At 42.6% G+C, this 16,245-nt stretch overlaps 2 protein-coding genes across 2 annotated transcripts; both read right to left on the reverse strand.

The window, feature by feature from the left end:
• Positions 1 to 688: 688 nt before the first annotated feature.
• Positions 689 to 7,634, reverse strand: si:ch73-29c22.1 (kelch-like protein diablo). Its single transcript, XM_063211223.1, has 8 exons — positions 7,395 to 7,634; positions 6,414 to 6,493; positions 5,804 to 5,987; positions 4,436 to 4,579; positions 4,042 to 4,175; positions 3,266 to 3,477; positions 2,091 to 2,197; positions 689 to 892 (listed from the first exon to the last, which is right to left on the reverse strand). Exons 1-8 carry the CDS (start codon positions 7,415 to 7,417, stop codon positions 829 to 831), a joined length of 948 nt encoding a protein of 315 aa, XP_063067293.1. The 5' UTR covers positions 7,418 to 7,634; the 3' UTR covers positions 689 to 828.
• Positions 7,635 to 10,827: 3,193 nt separating this feature from the next.
• spout1 (SPOUT domain containing methyltransferase 1) lies at positions 10,828 to 16,193 on the reverse strand. Its single transcript, XM_063210067.1, has 12 exons — positions 16,092 to 16,193; positions 15,777 to 15,816; positions 15,576 to 15,692; positions 15,265 to 15,424; positions 15,006 to 15,095; positions 14,845 to 14,894; positions 13,831 to 13,961; positions 12,670 to 12,742; positions 12,160 to 12,258; positions 11,911 to 12,013; positions 11,421 to 11,568; positions 10,828 to 10,994 (listed from the first exon to the last, which is right to left on the reverse strand). The coding sequence occupies exons 1-12, from the start codon at positions 16,188 to 16,190 to the stop codon at positions 10,923 to 10,925; spliced, it is 1,182 nt and encodes a 393-aa protein (XP_063066137.1). The 5' UTR covers positions 16,191 to 16,193; the 3' UTR covers positions 10,828 to 10,922.
• Between the last annotated feature and the right edge of the window lie 52 nt (positions 16,194 to 16,245).

Consider the following 16,245-nt stretch of genomic DNA (forward strand, 5'->3'; position numbering starts at 1 on the left):
TTGTCAATTATTATTATTTTTTAACTTAAATAAAATATCAGGAAAAGCACTATGTTGTAAGTAAACCATGTACTGATTCAATTTTTCATATGTCAGGCGCATTTGTGTAGTCATAGATCCAATAGAATCCATTACTCAGGTAGGCACAGCTAATGCAAAATTCTGCTGCTAGGATTCCTACCAAAACAGAGAAGATCGTATCACTCCAGTACTAGGTCATTACACTGGCTGTCTGTGAGGTTTAGAATTGAGTTTAAAATTCTTAAATCGACTACAAGTCACTCAATGGTCTAGGCCAGTGGTCTCCAATTGCGTACCCCCAAGTGCCTAATTACTGTATATAATAGCGCAAATGAGGCTGAGGGCCAAACAAATCGCCCGACCAGATAGCAGACAGCAGACAGTGTACGTATACTGTATGCTTTCATTTGTTCCAACCTCGTGGTGCCATGCCCGGGCCGGATCTGCCCCACAAGCCGCCATTTGGAGCACTGGCCTGCTCTACATGCAGTATATTGCAGAGATGACAACAAGTCAAGATCATCCTACAAGATGGCATGGATGTGTAAATGGCATGGATACAATCTTTGAATGATTTCTGTCGTGATATTACATTTAATTCTGCGCATGAACAACTCACATGATTGAACATGAACAAACAACTAATTCATCAAGAACAAGACATCACTTCAGCGGCTTAATTCGTTTATTTGCTTTGAAACTCCAGATGGGTGTTTATTGTAGGCCTACAGTAGTTGATCTTTGCTTGCATGGCTCTCTCCAGCTGTACTGACAACTGAGCTGAACTCTGTTGGTGGAAAGTTGTCTTCATGTAACCTTCAGCACAGCAACATGACCACCCGGATGCTTGGATTTCATGCTTCCAAAGTGCCTGTGAACGATAAACGTAAGAGAGGGGGGAGAAATGTCAAAAATGGAACACTGTAAACCATGCCATACATAACTTTTATTGTCCATATAGCCTGGGCCTTAAAGGGGCACAAGGTAGGATGACGTCGTTTGCACAGTGCCCGTGGCATGCCTGTCTCAAAATCTACACCGTAATGAAAAAAAATGCTGTTCAAATAAACTCGCTGTGAGAATGTTTTTCATCACAGAATACCAGCAGTTGATATAAATCTGAATACGGTATGTAAAGTGATTTTTCGTATGAAAAGTGTTTAACACGACACTCCTTCGGACCGCTCTGTCAAAAAGTTGCATTCAGGGTTTTCTGACAGTGGACTGTGGAAGTGGTCGCGAGACTCATCGTTCACTTACTTATGATTCACATAACCATCGGCTGACTTGGAACAGTGATTAATTAAACGTTTAATCTTATCTGGAGCCTCTATAATAGTAGCCTGTCTTTTTTATTGACTTGGTCAGGTTTAATAAATAAAAACTTGCCTCTTTTAATAGGTGTCGCAGCCAATATAACATTATCTTTCCATACTTCTCTAGTATTTTCTCTGCTATTATACAATACAATACACCATGTATTCATATAACACAGTTTCACAACTATGAAGTTGACTCAAAGTGCTTTCATATCCACTATCATGCTATTATCTCCATCACACCCCTAGAATATTATGAAGATTGTAGGAAAGGCCTTGGCCTATTATTTTGCTATGGATAGTATACGGCAAATATGGCTCTGGATACTTTTTTTCATTTGGTATTAAAAGCCTCATTACCCTACTACACGAAGGTGGTTAGGTTAGAAATTGGACTGACCCTGTGTATCTGTGTATCTGTCCACAATTTTTTGTGGTGCCTCTAGGGGCGTCAAATACACACACAAACACACACACACACACACACACACACACACACACACACACACACACACACACACACACACACACACACACACACACACACACACACACACACACAGTCCATCTAGCATAGCCAGGGGGCCAGGCTGCTATTCGATTGTAAGCCTGCTCCTATTGTAGCATGGTCCAAACTGCTTTTTGTTAATAGTAACTATTGCATATGAGGGAATATGATAATTCCTACTCTTGTGTCCATCTTGTGAGAGAGGCATGTCGGGATTTGTCAGCGCTTCATTTCTGCTTTACCTCCAGGAGTTGTTTTCATAGTCATAAGCCTCCATCGTTTTGAGATCAGAGACACCATCAGATCCTCCCACAGCCAGCAGGAGGTCATTGAACACCAGCAGGGACACCTGAAACATGGGCAGGCACACGCGCACACACACACACCAGGGCTTGACATTAACTTTTTGTGCTTGCCAGCCACTGTGGCTAGTGGTTTTCCCGAGTCACTAGCCATCCAGCTATTCTACTAGCCACATTTTTTTTTATCATGACGCTGCAAGATGAGGTGCTTAAAGCAAGAAGATGAGTGCATAGGTTTCTACATGGAAATAAAACAAACAAATAGAAACTGAGTAACTGAGCTTAAAATACAAACAATTAATACACAAGGGGCAAAAGGCAGAATATTCGCTATTCTGATATGTCATATCATAGAATAAGCTACCTGCCAAATTGGCTAGTGACACTGAAATTGTTACCAGCCACAGCTACATTTGACCAGCATTTGGCCGGTTGGCAGGTGCCAGTGTCAAGCCCTGACACACAGACAGACACACACACACACGCACAGACCCAAGCACACAGGTTACATTGGGATTTGCTATGGGGTAGGGGTTGCTATCCTCTGAGGTCAGAGCTAATTAACTTTTTGGACAGCTGAGAAGTGTGAAAAAAGGTTCACTGTTCACTGTCGATTCATCGTAATGCATGTGCTGGGGCCCCTGCACACAAAATGTAGTTTCTGGGCTGATTAAGACAAGCCTGGTTCCTACCAGACCTCTGTGTGTGTGTGTGTGTGTGTGTGTGTGTGTGTGTGTGTGTGTGTGTGTGTGTGTGTGTGTGTGTGTGTGTGTGCGTGTGTGCGTGTGCGTGTGCGTGTGCGTGTGCGTGTGTAGCTCTGGAGCCCCTAGTAGTGGAGCTTATGAAGCTGCACGGAACTACAGGTCGGGGAAGAGCCAGGCAAGATTGAGACCAAAAGTACAAATTACAATGTTGTGTGTTGTTGCCACATCATAAGACATAGAGGTTTCTGTGGTGCCAGTGGTTATTTAAATGCATTTTCTTCCCATTTGGAAGATCAGGAGTTCCTTATTAATGAAGAATAATCACCTTCTACTGTGTCGTTCGCTGTGGTGTGGAGTTGACTGTATGTACAGTAGTTTGGACTACAGTGAATGACAAGCATGCTCACTGACCTGGTAGCGTTTGTTCTTCATGGCTTTCACGGGGGTCCAGCGTTGGGAGTCGGCGTCGTACTTCTCGCCCGTTTTCAGGGGCAGGCCGAGGTCATCGTGACCCCCCATCACGTAGATGCGGCCCAGGTAGACGGCACTGCCCGCCCCCTCGCGCGGGCACCGCAGAGGGGGGCACAGAGACCAGCATCCCTCCGCTGGGTTGAAGCGCTCCACTGCCATAGGGCAAAGATGGTAAAAAAAAGAGCGATCAGAGACAGCTACCTAGTCTCTCTTGCAAATACACAATGCATGTGATGTATGTTTTGGCGCCAATGTCAGATGGCCCGAAACACTACCGGAAAACACACAAATAGACAAGTCATTGCAATACCTGGCCAAACGACCATCATCATAATCATCAACATTATAAGCCCAAAATGCTCTTCCACTCCGGACAATACAATACAATTGTAATTGTTAGAAAGAATATAGAGTAAACTATTCCTTTTACATCTTATTACAGATTAAAACTCACAGATTATTATTTTCAATATAATATATTGGATTTTATAGTGGATTTAAAATATTTTTGTTATAAATCAAGTCCATTTCTTCCTTTGGGTTTTGTTGAAATATTGGAAAGGGCTTTATGTTTTTATGTTGTGCATTTTTTGTACACAATACATAGGCCTACTGTACACAGGCATAAACAAATGCAAAAATAGTCTGTGCTTCATATGCATTCTGAATTGTTACATTTTTTGCACTGATAACAGATTGCATGTAAATAAGGAGACCTGAGTCGAGGACTGCCTTTCCATCATGTCCTCCAATCACATACAGTTGTCCGTCCATTATCACGGCAGTCGCTCCACCCCTTTTATGATGCATGGGTGCTAGCTTAGACCAGGCGTTACGGTCGGGGTCATACCTGTACACATAAAAAAACACACACACACGCACGCACGCAAGCACACACACACACACACACACACACAATTTTCGAGTGTCTGTCTGTCTGTCTGTCTGTCTGTATGTCGGTCTGTCTGTCTGTCTGTCTACTATTTATCAGCAACATTTCTGTTAAGTTTGACCTACAAATGTAGCCTAGAGTGTGTGTTTGTGTGTGTGTGTGTGTGTGGGTGTACGAGCGTGTGTTTGTGTGTGTGTGTGTGTGTGTGTGTGTGTTACCGGTCTACTGAATTGAGGTACGCGTATCCGTCAAAGCCTCCAATGCAGATCAGGCACCCATCCATCTCACAAAGACATACTTGACTTCTTGGAGAGGAGAGAGATGGCAACTCACTGTACCACGAACCCTGATCAGGGTCATACCTGCAAACACACATGCATGCAGGCACGCACACACACACACACACACACACACACACACACACACACACACACACACACACACACACACACACACACACACACACACACACACACACACACACACACACACACAGCAATAAACAATTCAAATGGTGAATGATGCTATGGTATGCAATAAATGATTTTATCGTTGTCCCAACGGTACTGTTAATTTTATACGAGGGAGAAGCATTATGTGTGCGCTATGTGATAGGCGTGACAGTGTGACTCAAGCACAGTGGATATTATTAATAGAACACAATCTGATGAGTTAAGTAGGAAGCCATGCCAATTCTAGACTCCCATCATCCACCTGTCAAGTGGAATTCAGGCCTGGGGTCTGTACTGGCCCTGGGCTGAATTGGCCATCTAGCACAGCGGGCATTTCCTGGTGGGCCCCACACCCTTGTGGGCCCCTATGTTCAGAAATGTTTTTTTGTTTGTTTTACATTTCTGAAAATAGGGGCCCACGTGACGAGGGTGCGGGTGCGGGCATGAAGGTGAGTTGCCTGAATATCATCATGACTTTCACATCTCTTCGAGACTTGGTCTGACCAAGATCATAACAACAAACATTCTTAAATGGCATGGTTGACCCACCTCCCTTGGTTTGCTACTGGTTAAGGGCAGAAAAGGCTGAGCCAAAGTTTAAACCAAACATTTCTTAGTCCCCAACAAAACGTCTCAGCTTAAACAACGTCACTGCCTTGAACACGCCTCTACCCAGGACGGTTGGAAATGCTCAAAGTTGATTGGTTCCCGACAAAGTGGGTGGAGTTCCCACTGTAGCGGGATCCCAACTCTACCTGAGCAAGCTTTTGGCCTTAGTGTGTGTAGCTGAGCCGAAGGCGTTGCGTCACCGCTAGGGCATAGAGGGTGAGTTCTGCACCGCTAATTATGAGGGGCCCCTTTAAGCCAAAAGTGCCCAAGTCCTATTTCTCGCCCAGTCCAGGTCTGGGGCGTTGTAACTATGGCACATGCTTTCGGCTGGTCTAATTTAAAACCAGTCTAAAGCCTTTTGGTCTAAAGCCTCTCTGTTATTCAAATGGCTTTGGTCTGCTGTGTTCTCCTGAATATGTCATTGCATATTCAACTCTTTTGAGTGTGTGTGTGTGTGTGTGTGTGTGTATGTGTGTGCGTGTGCGTGTGCGTGTGCGTGTGCGTGTGCGTGTACTGTATCTTCACCTATCCACGCTGCTAAAGCATGTCATTTCATCGGCTCCGCCAACCATGTATATGAATTCTCCAACAGCACATATCCCGGCGTCCTTGCGGTTTCGAAAGAGCGGAGTTGTCACCTTCCATTCGTTATACTCCGCACAAAAGTGCTCAATTGTGCACGTGGGATCTTCTGGGGTCCATCCACCCACTGCAGACACATACACGGGTCGTTGAGGTTTGAGGACAGCAGGTGGTAGGCTACAACCACAGCTAATGCCCATACATTAATTAGCAATTGATCGTTAATATACAAACGATGAATATGTTCCTTCGATAAACCAGTTAAAACAATAAAAGATTTCATCCATACAATAGTGCCATTAGCTATGGCTGCACCACTCTGATGTCTGTTACTACAAAAATGTCATTGACCCACACACATGTGGAGATTCAAGACATACGCATGCACGCACACACAGACACGCACACACGCATGCGCATGCATACACGCTCGTACGCAAACACACAGTTGAATACTTCCAGTTTCACACATACAATACAGTCTGTAATACAGTTACAAATACACATATAGTGTGTAATGAATTAGTAATAATACTAATAGCGAAAGACTCACCTACATACACCACGTCGGAATGTGAAGACTTGGATTTTCTGCTTTGGGCCTGCAATGAGCCACTGAGGCTCACATCTTCCCTAAATGTGTTGAATATGAAATTGAACACAGAGCTATAATAAAATCACACTACACAAGACCCCCCAACACACACACACACACACACGGATAATTACATAGATATATGAAAAGTTAATTTGCAAAACGGTGCATCTCCATTTTGTAGAATGTTGGGAAATTGACATTTTTGTATTGGGCATTCCATTGTATTGCATTGTAAAATGCATTTTATATAGGTTGAAAAAGTATGTTATCAAAATATTTGAATGGCAAGAATTCGCACATAGGTGATAGGACCTCTGAACTGTCATTTTCAACATTAAAATGCATAAGTCAAAAATGGTGGATACTCTTCATATGTGGAAACTTCATATGTAGATGTGGGGTTTTCAACCAGTGGTCTGCGGCCCACTGGTGGTCCATGCCAATGTAGCTGGTGTGGCTCAGGAGTTGCTATGCTGTTTAACGACGGCAAATATAAAAATACACTAACACCGAGGGCCAAGGGCTACTGCTCAGTCTGAATGGTGGTCTCTGGACCAGGACCAGTTGAAAACCCCTGATGCAGATAATCATCATAATTATGCAGACGATTATGTTAACTTCCACATACATTATGAACGTATGAAAACATGTCCAGCAGTTTATTTCTAAACACTACATTCATATGGATTTGCATATAAACCACAGATGACAATCAATATTTTTTATGGTATGTTGTAAGTCCAAATATAAGTATGTAATAATGCCTGTTTCTTTATGAAGGAACACATTTAAGATATCATCCTTTACATGTCTGAAATAAAAGAAAAATGATGACATAATGAATACATCCATCATCCCATAAGGCCAACATAGAAAATTAAATGAAATAAATAATAATAATTAATATCAAAAATGAAATTAAAATGAATAACTCACCCTGTGTCCGAGTGCAGTACCATGTTTGAGTATGCAGTATGAAGTGTGATGGCTGCCTATCCTTTTGTCCTGCTGTCCCCTTCGCGTCCTCTCTCTCATCACATGCCACTAAGGAATCCCAAGGCCCCCGAGAACAGCAGTTAAAACAACATGCCCAGCTGACGACAGTCTGACAGTCTTACACACACACACACACACACACACACACACACACACACACACACACACACACACACACACGCCCACATTCAAATATAGACAATTTGCAGGCAGAAGAGAGTCAGCGTCTCGGAATGGGACCTGCCTGATGTTCCTGCTGGGCATCAGAGGAAAGTTACAGAAGTGGCAGAAGAGAAACGGTTCATGTGCTGCTATATCACATTATGTTTTACAGTCAAATCTAATGGACGTCCAAATTTAAACAGGGTGCAGGGTCACAACGTAGTTCAAGTTAAGGCAAAGACGAGCCGCGCACCGAGGGGCGCCCCTTTTTAATCACTTTTATTACAGTGACCTTTCGAGTGGCTCCGCAATAAAATGGATTAAAAGGGGGCTCCTCGGTGCACAACTCGATCTCTACCTTTACTTGCACAACAGTTTGACCCTGCACTGCACACAGTTTCAATTTTCATATGCATTAGATTTGACAGTGAAACACAAATTATGTTACACAACACATTATCGGTTTCTTCGTGACTTCCAACACAGCTTCATTCACTGTGTCCATGCGGGAATGCGGGGAGACACTTAATTTGGCCTGGGGGTGGCATGTCTTCTTCTTCACTTGTGTCACATTATGTTCAGTAAAGAGGACTCGATTTATCAAGGGGGATGTTGATGTTGATGAGAGGGGTGGGGAGGGGTGGAGGGGTGGCTGGCGTGAGTGTGAATGTGTGAGGCGAGATATTCCTGTCCTGACGAGCTGATGATCGAGCCCCTTGTCCCCTCCTCACTCATCACACCGCATGCACCACACACACACACACACACACACACACACACACACACACACACACACACACACACACACACACACACACACACACACACACACAGGACTGATCCAGGAGATCTGAAGGGGGAAGTCTGACCTCATGTGCTGAACACAAGAATAATGATGATACTATTTTTGAATAGATAAATAGATATTGTTTCGTCGCTCTTTCAGTAGCAAAGCCCCATAGACTACTATTCCCTCTTGATGTGTTGGGGCATCTGCAACATTATCTTGCATGACTCACTGAAGAGACACCCTGGAAATGCTGCAGCAGTGAGGTCACGGCTGGCTCAAGGATGTCACAACATTAAAAAAATCAACTCATCTAATCATCAGGACATGTGTGTGCTCGCCTGAAATAAATGTGTAAGTAGTGGATAAATGACTAAGCATTGAAAGAATAGCAAAAAGGGCACCACTTTCAAAAATACGAAAGAAGAAATATGTCTTCTGTAGCCTACACAACGCAGGACACTGGACACCGGCTGCCCACTTACATTATGAAACGTCAACGATCCAGTGTGGAGCAGGTGCTGGTTCTCGCCCACTCCCTGCCGTGCAGTATGTGAGAACACCGGCATGTCTGTAGGTTCCCATTCCGTCATGTACTCTGCGCAAACCATTTACCTTGGCTTCTCAGATTCTCTCTCTCACTTTATTAAAAACGTCCTTTCACCACATTCTTAATTTGTTGTTTTCTTACATTTAATTTGTTGGTGAATTCAATCATTTGGAGAAAAACTAATAATCTCAACTGACGCAAAGAGAGTTCAATGTTCTTAAATGGCGCAAAATGTCCTAAACGTTTAAGTTATAGCCCACACCTGCTGTCAACGCCCATGGTTTTACATTCCTGGCATTGCAAGGCTACAACTGGCAAGTACGGAGAATGTACTTGACCATGAAAGGGTGGCAAATGGTACTAAAAATATTTGGCCATTATACTTTCGCTTCCTATATGGGATTGAGCCTACTTCACCATCATAGCAACTGTGTTAAGTCACATCAGTGCAACAGAAGCAGTGAGAGCATCTTGGCTTTTGGGATTAGTACCCCTTAGTTTTATTTTCGTATTATAATTATTAACAGATCATCATGCAATATTGTACAACATACAGAAGGTTGCTCTCATTGAACATGTTTAGAGACAGTTTCTATCAAATAACTTTTTTGTTGTTGTTGCTTCTTTTGCCTTCCTTCAGCACTTGTGTCATACAGGCAAATGTTGGATGTATGGCATCCCTTGCTATTTTTGTCCTCGTCTTATAGCGTACATAAACATTTGCCACAAAATATTTCCATAAATGCCATGTTTATTTTACTATTGACATAAAACTGCCATGTAAATGCAGAGAGGTCTGTATTTGCCTTGAGTGGTTTGGGTAACAAAATCACCAGGAGCCTACACTAAGAAGCTGGTACAGGAGTAAACCAGGTTAAGTTAAGAGGTAAATCATCTAATAGAAGAACCTGATTTACTACTGAACAGGCTCCTGGTGATTTTGTTACCCAAACCACTCAAAGCAAATACAGAAACGCAGTGACCACTCCCCCACTCCCTGTTGTTCTGCCGTTCTGAACTTGTCTGTCTGGTATTCTGACACCCACTACCAACAGGTGCAAAAGTACTTCATTTGAGGAGATAGATGATGACATGATTATCCGCTAAACACTATACACGTCGCCTGCGAGGAAACAGACAGCGACATGTTGACAGATTTATTTGGGGAATTGTAACAAGTGCCCCTCAGAGCCATGTCAACGTGACCCAAAGCTTATAACCTCAAAAAGTATAACCCCATTTCAAATTCCCCCAATTCCCAATCGCATGTGCTGACATTAACAATGTCCTTCTTTTAAATGGGACAGCAGACCTAGAGAACACGTTTAAAATCATTCTAAAAACATTCAAGGAAGAAAGAAATAGCTCCATAAATACTCAGTGTTCATATGGAGGTGGCTTACGAGGCAAATGCGGTCTAATAATAAAATCTTTCAGTGTAAGGGCTTCCGCACACCGGCTCCGACAAAGTGCTGAGCACTGCTGGGCAAAAGTTCGATTTCATTGTTTTCAATAGAACAACGCACACTGGTGCCGATGTCCGCGGACATTCACCGATGTCGGATAGCAATTAGAGACGAGTTCTATTTTGTCGGCGCCGCCCATTGACTATCAATGCAATATTTGGGTGAAATTGGGTTTTTGAGGTCCGAATTATGTCGGAAGCGAAAGTGCGCCGCAGTGCTGAACGGAATGTGCACTACATGTACACTACAGATGTACACTACACTACAGTACAGTACAGTACTAATGTACACTACAGTAGCTGGCTTCTAACAGTACATTTGGCTTTTTACAGGTTTTTCACATAGTAAAATAAAAACGATCTCGAAACACACACATCCAAATAATCTCAAAAAGGATTACTGATGATGTAAGAAATAATTATTAAGCTTTTATTTTTTAAGACATTGGTCCATGACATAATATGTGGCTGGAAAAAACAGATAGTGGAATCCATTTGATATAATTATTCAGAGGAGCTTGGAAAGACTGTAGCAATTTTCTGTCTTAATATGGACAGCGAGATCAAGATGGCCTCCTGTAATGACAAAAAGGCAAAAACAGCCCAATATCAGAGGAGAAAGACACTATCAAAATACATTGTGAAACATCATTGTAAAGTATGAAAAGAATTCAAAGTAAATTACTCAGGAGAATAACCGTGTTGAAAGTATAAATAAACATCTGATAAATAAAGTTTTATATTACCCACTACATGTCTGCAAATAAAAACAAAATATGCACATAATAATGGAACCAGATGTGCTTATGTGTGCTAGTGAAGGCCATTGTAAAACCCTTATACTAACCAGGCACACAGAAGACATTGCCACCATGACTGCACGATATCTAAAACTTTCATAGTAACTACATCACGGTCATAACATTAAATGTGTGTACACTGTAAAAAAGCTCAACAACATTAAGCATAACCCATCTCTCCTTCCCCTCCTCCCTCACTCACCTCAGTTCGTATGGTGCGACTTCCCTGTGTGGGACAGGTGTTGAGGTAGAGGTGAAACAGAGAGCTCGGGTCAGAGATTTCCAGGTCGTTATCAGCATCCACACTGGCTTCCAGACCTGCCAAACCACCAAAGACCACCAGCATGTGGCTTAAGTGGGAGAGAGAGGAGGGCAGACAGAGAGCATTTAAGAAACAGGACAGGAGGCACTATAAAAGAAGCAGTGCTAAGGAATCTCTCAGTGTGGCGCATCCACATTTAATGTCACTCCTGTGTGTATGTATCAGTTCTACAACGCATTTCGTTTACATGGAATGAATTTTTGTATGTAATCCAGGAAAAACATTAACAATTTAATTTATTCATTAGTGCCATTAGGTGTGGTTGCACTTCTGCTACTAAAACATCAATGACCCATGGATAAATGAATGATTGACAGAGGGAACAAGGGAACAAGGTTAGGTTTCCACCTCATATTAAGTAAAAAATCACCTGAATGGGGATACTGTAACGTCGTCTGCATTTCTGCCTCTCTCAGACGTTCCAACGGTGACATCATAGCCATCTTTAAAAGGGCATTCGGTGAATACAGCACCTGAGACAGGACATCAATTTACATATTATAAAAGAATAGAAAACATGCGGCTATATCTGATGGAAAGAAAAATAAATTATGTTCATCAATTATGTGCAATATGTGTATAAATGAACATTCATTTTCCAAACACCATAGGAACTTACTAAGAGAGGAAGCGAGTCGAACTTGGTAACCCCAATACAACCCTTTTTCTGTACGTGGTACATGAGGAGCCACCACCACACCTCTATACCGCTTACAACCTTCAAAACACAAAGAGAGAGGGAGAGAGGGAGAATGAAAGAAAGAGAGGGAGGGAGGGATGGAGAGAGACACATAGAGACATGCATGAGAGAAGAGGTGAAAGTACACCTAAATATCTTTGGTTCAGTACTTTGGACACACAAACACACATGTAGACAGACAAACACACACATTAGATACTGTATTTACACACACACACACACACACACACACACACACACACACACACACACACACACACACACACACACACACGCACACACACACACACACACACACACACACACACACACACACACACACACACACACACACACACACACGCAACAGTGCAGCATGACAAAATGGAAAGTAAAGACCCATACAAATGTTCAGCTGTATCATTCATATCTAATGTTTGTATCACTTACCAGAGTCTTGATTCTTGTCGAGTTTCACTGTAACCCTTAGTCCTGGCTTCAGCTGTTTGTCAATCCGAACCTCCTACGTTACACCAGAAACACACATCAGGCAAAAAAGCTTCTTTTTGAGTGGTACAGTGCTGGCCAAAAGTATTGGCACCCTTCAATTCTGTCAGATAATACTCATTATCTTCCAGAAAATGATTGCAATCACAAATGCTTTGTTATTAATATCTTCATTTGTTTGTCTTGCAATGAAAAAACACAAAAGATAATGAAAAAAAAGTCAATTGAATGACCATTTTACACAAAACTCCAAAAATGGGCCGGACAGAAGTATTAACACCCTCAGCCTAATACTTGGTAGCACAACCTTTAGACAAAATAACTTAGAACAACCACTTCTGGTAACCATCAATGAGTTTCCTACAACGCTCTGCTGGATTTTTAGACCATCCTTGAGGTGATTTGAAGGGTGTGTTCTCCACATGAAGGCCTCATTTATTTTTCCTCTATTCATTTGAGTTAGCAGGAAAAAATGAGGCCTTCAAAGAAAAGAACACAGTCCCTAAAGTCAAATATGGCAGAGTTTCCCTGTTGTTTTGAGGTTGCTTTGCTGCCTCTGGCACTGGACTGCTTGACCGTGTGCATGGAATTATGAAGTCTGAAGACTATCAACAAATTTTGCAGCATAATGTAGGAGTCCACCCCTGAATCCTTTAGAAAACCTATGGAGAGATCTCAAAATGGCAATGTGGAGAACACACCCTTCAAATCACCTCAAGGATGGTCTAAAATTCCAGCAGAGCGTTGTAGGAAACTCATTGATGGTTACCAGAAGTGGTTGTTCTCAGTTGTTTTGTCTAAAGGTTGTGCTACCAAGTATTAGGCTGAGGGTGTCAATACTTCTGTCCGGCCCATTTTTGGAGTTTTGTGTAAAATGGTCATTCATTTGACTTTTTTTCATTATCTTTTGTGTTTTTTCATTGCAAGACAAACAAATGAAGATATTAATAACAAAGCATTTGTGGTTGCATTGCAATCATTTTCTGACAGAATTGAAGGGGTGCCAATACTTTTGGCCACCACTGTATGTAACAAAGCACCAAATCTGTTTTTTATGACTGTGACAATGCACCAGGGTTGAAATTGTGTTATGAAAGCACTCACTTTTCTCATGCCACAGTCCACGTAGGAGCCCTTATCTGCCTTGCACGGCCTGTCAAGGACCAGTCCTTCCCGGAAGTCTGCCTCCTCATCCATACGCATGTGATGGGGACTATCCAAGGGGTTCAGAAGGCCTGCCATCAGACGAACACAAAGTCACTCACACACTTTACATTTTTCTAATGAAGTTGAAATCGTAATATTTAAATCTATTTTTTATTATTATTATTTTCCCCTTAAAATCAATTCAGTCCCAACACACAGTAGTGCATTCATGGGTAAGGGGGTGTCAGACTTGTGGCCCAGAGGTTGCCGGTTCGACTCCTGACCTGCCAGGTTGGTGGGGGGAGTAATTAACCAGTGCTCTCCGCCATCCTCTTCCATGACTGAGGTACCCTGAGCATGGTACTCCTGCTGCCTTTCAGGCACCATTGGGGGCTGCCCCCTTACTTGGTTGTGGCATACAAAGTACATGCTATTTAATGTGTACAGTGTGCACTTGTGTGCTGTGGAGTGCTGTGGCAAAATGACAATGGGAATTGGAGCTTCTCAGTTTGGGTTTCACTTCAGTAGGTAGTGACTGTAGAGCAGTGGTTCTCAACCTTTTTTTGAAGAAACGCCCCCTTGGCCTCATCTCAAGCCTCCCAACATCCCCTTGACATCATGGTAAGACTGACAATGCCCCCCTTAGTATTAAAAAATTAAATCGACTAATGCCCCCCAATGGCAACTAAGCACTGCCCCCTCTCAGTTGTATCTTTCTCAACGCCCCCTAGAGCAGTGTTTCCCAACCAGGGGTACGTGTAATAATAGCAAATATATTGAGTGTAGTCACATTGGGATAGAGGACACATGTCATATGTGAGGGCGAGGGGGTACTCATCACATGACAAAATGGCTTAGGGGGTATGCAGGACAAAAAAGGTTGGGAAACAGTGCCCTAGAGCCCAACAACGCCCCCTGGGGAACCTCCGTTGAGAAACACTACTGTAGAGCAAAGTGAAAAGGGTGTCCTACCTGCAAACTGTAGATCCTGATGCTTGGGGAAAAACGCTTTCCTCAAGTACCTGCAAAAGTGGAAGCAACAGAATTTTAGGGTAAATGGAAAACAAACCCAATTTAAGGGGCATGTTTCACTTAAGTGTTCACAAGTGGAATTCAGAGACAACCATACTTACTGCGGACACTCCAAATACTGAAGAATGCGTGCCAGTTGGACGCACGCTTTCCCCTTCTTCCCAACCCCCTTGTACTCTCCTTCCGTGTTTCTTAAATAAAAGGCATTCATTAAACACAATAATGAATACAAGTGACAAGTCATAAATAACACATTTTAGGAACAAGTCCAGTCTGCAAGCTATGGTACAGCAATTTTGAGAGATGTGAAAGTCCTTTAAAACAGTTTATGTCCTAGTCAGACAAAAGGCTGACACTTACTTTGCTTCTTCCCCATGTTCATCGAACACAACTACTTCATCGACACAGAAGACAGTGCAGGCGCGCGCAATCTGCCCTGCTAAATATGTTCGCAGCTCAGGTGACTGTGCATTGTCCAAAACAGATCCTGGTAGTGCTATGCTCAGCGTATATGAGCGACCTGACAATAGCAACAGACAACAGTATGTCAGAGGACAGAGGCCTGAAATCACCATCTTCCTTTACAAAAAAACAGGCCAGAATATGTAGACTATTTCGACATAATAATCATATTATCAGCTAATGTAAAATGTGAAAGATTAACAGCTTACCATTACTCTGCTCCTCGTCTGCTGCTTGAGTCTTTTTTTCCTCCAACTCTTTCATCTTCTGCTTCTCTAGCTGCGTTATCAGTTTTTCCTCCTTCCGCCTGCGCTGCTGCTCCTTCCCTACATACATGGACCACCAGTCATTGGTACCAATACAATGTCAATAAATCAGAAGTAGTTAACAACCCACCAAAGTACACTCACGTTCTGATTTCCATTTCTTCCAGTCGACTCTTTCTTGACCCTGTCGAAAACAAAATAAAGTTTTTGTAAGAGAGACATTAAGAGATGTGATTTTACAAGACGGTAATGTAATGTAATAGCTTCAAAGAAGAAATGGAGTCGGACTGTTGTATCCAACAACGTGTTTACGTCGGAGGCGTGAGGGACAATCTCAGTCTGTCAACAATTTCCCTAACGTTCAACATTTACCAAATTTAGTCTGCATACAGAACAGTGATTTATTTCTTCCCTTTATTGTTGTGTCGTTGGCAACACAAAACAAAACAGTACACAAACCTCTTTAGAAGGCGTCCCAGGCTTTTTCATGGCAAGTTTTTCAGACATGTCTGGGTCTGTACGTCGGTCAAATACATCCGACTGCCGAACGTTTAGCATGATAGTTCCACTAGAGTAGTGGATTTCGGCTATATATTGTCTTTTGGGGGTAATA

Source organism: Engraulis encrasicolus, chromosome 11, assembly GCF_034702125.1.
Source record: "Engraulis encrasicolus isolate BLACKSEA-1 chromosome 11, IST_EnEncr_1.0, whole genome shotgun sequence".
Classification (NCBI taxonomy): Eukaryota; Metazoa; Chordata; class Actinopteri; order Clupeiformes; family Engraulidae; genus Engraulis; species Engraulis encrasicolus.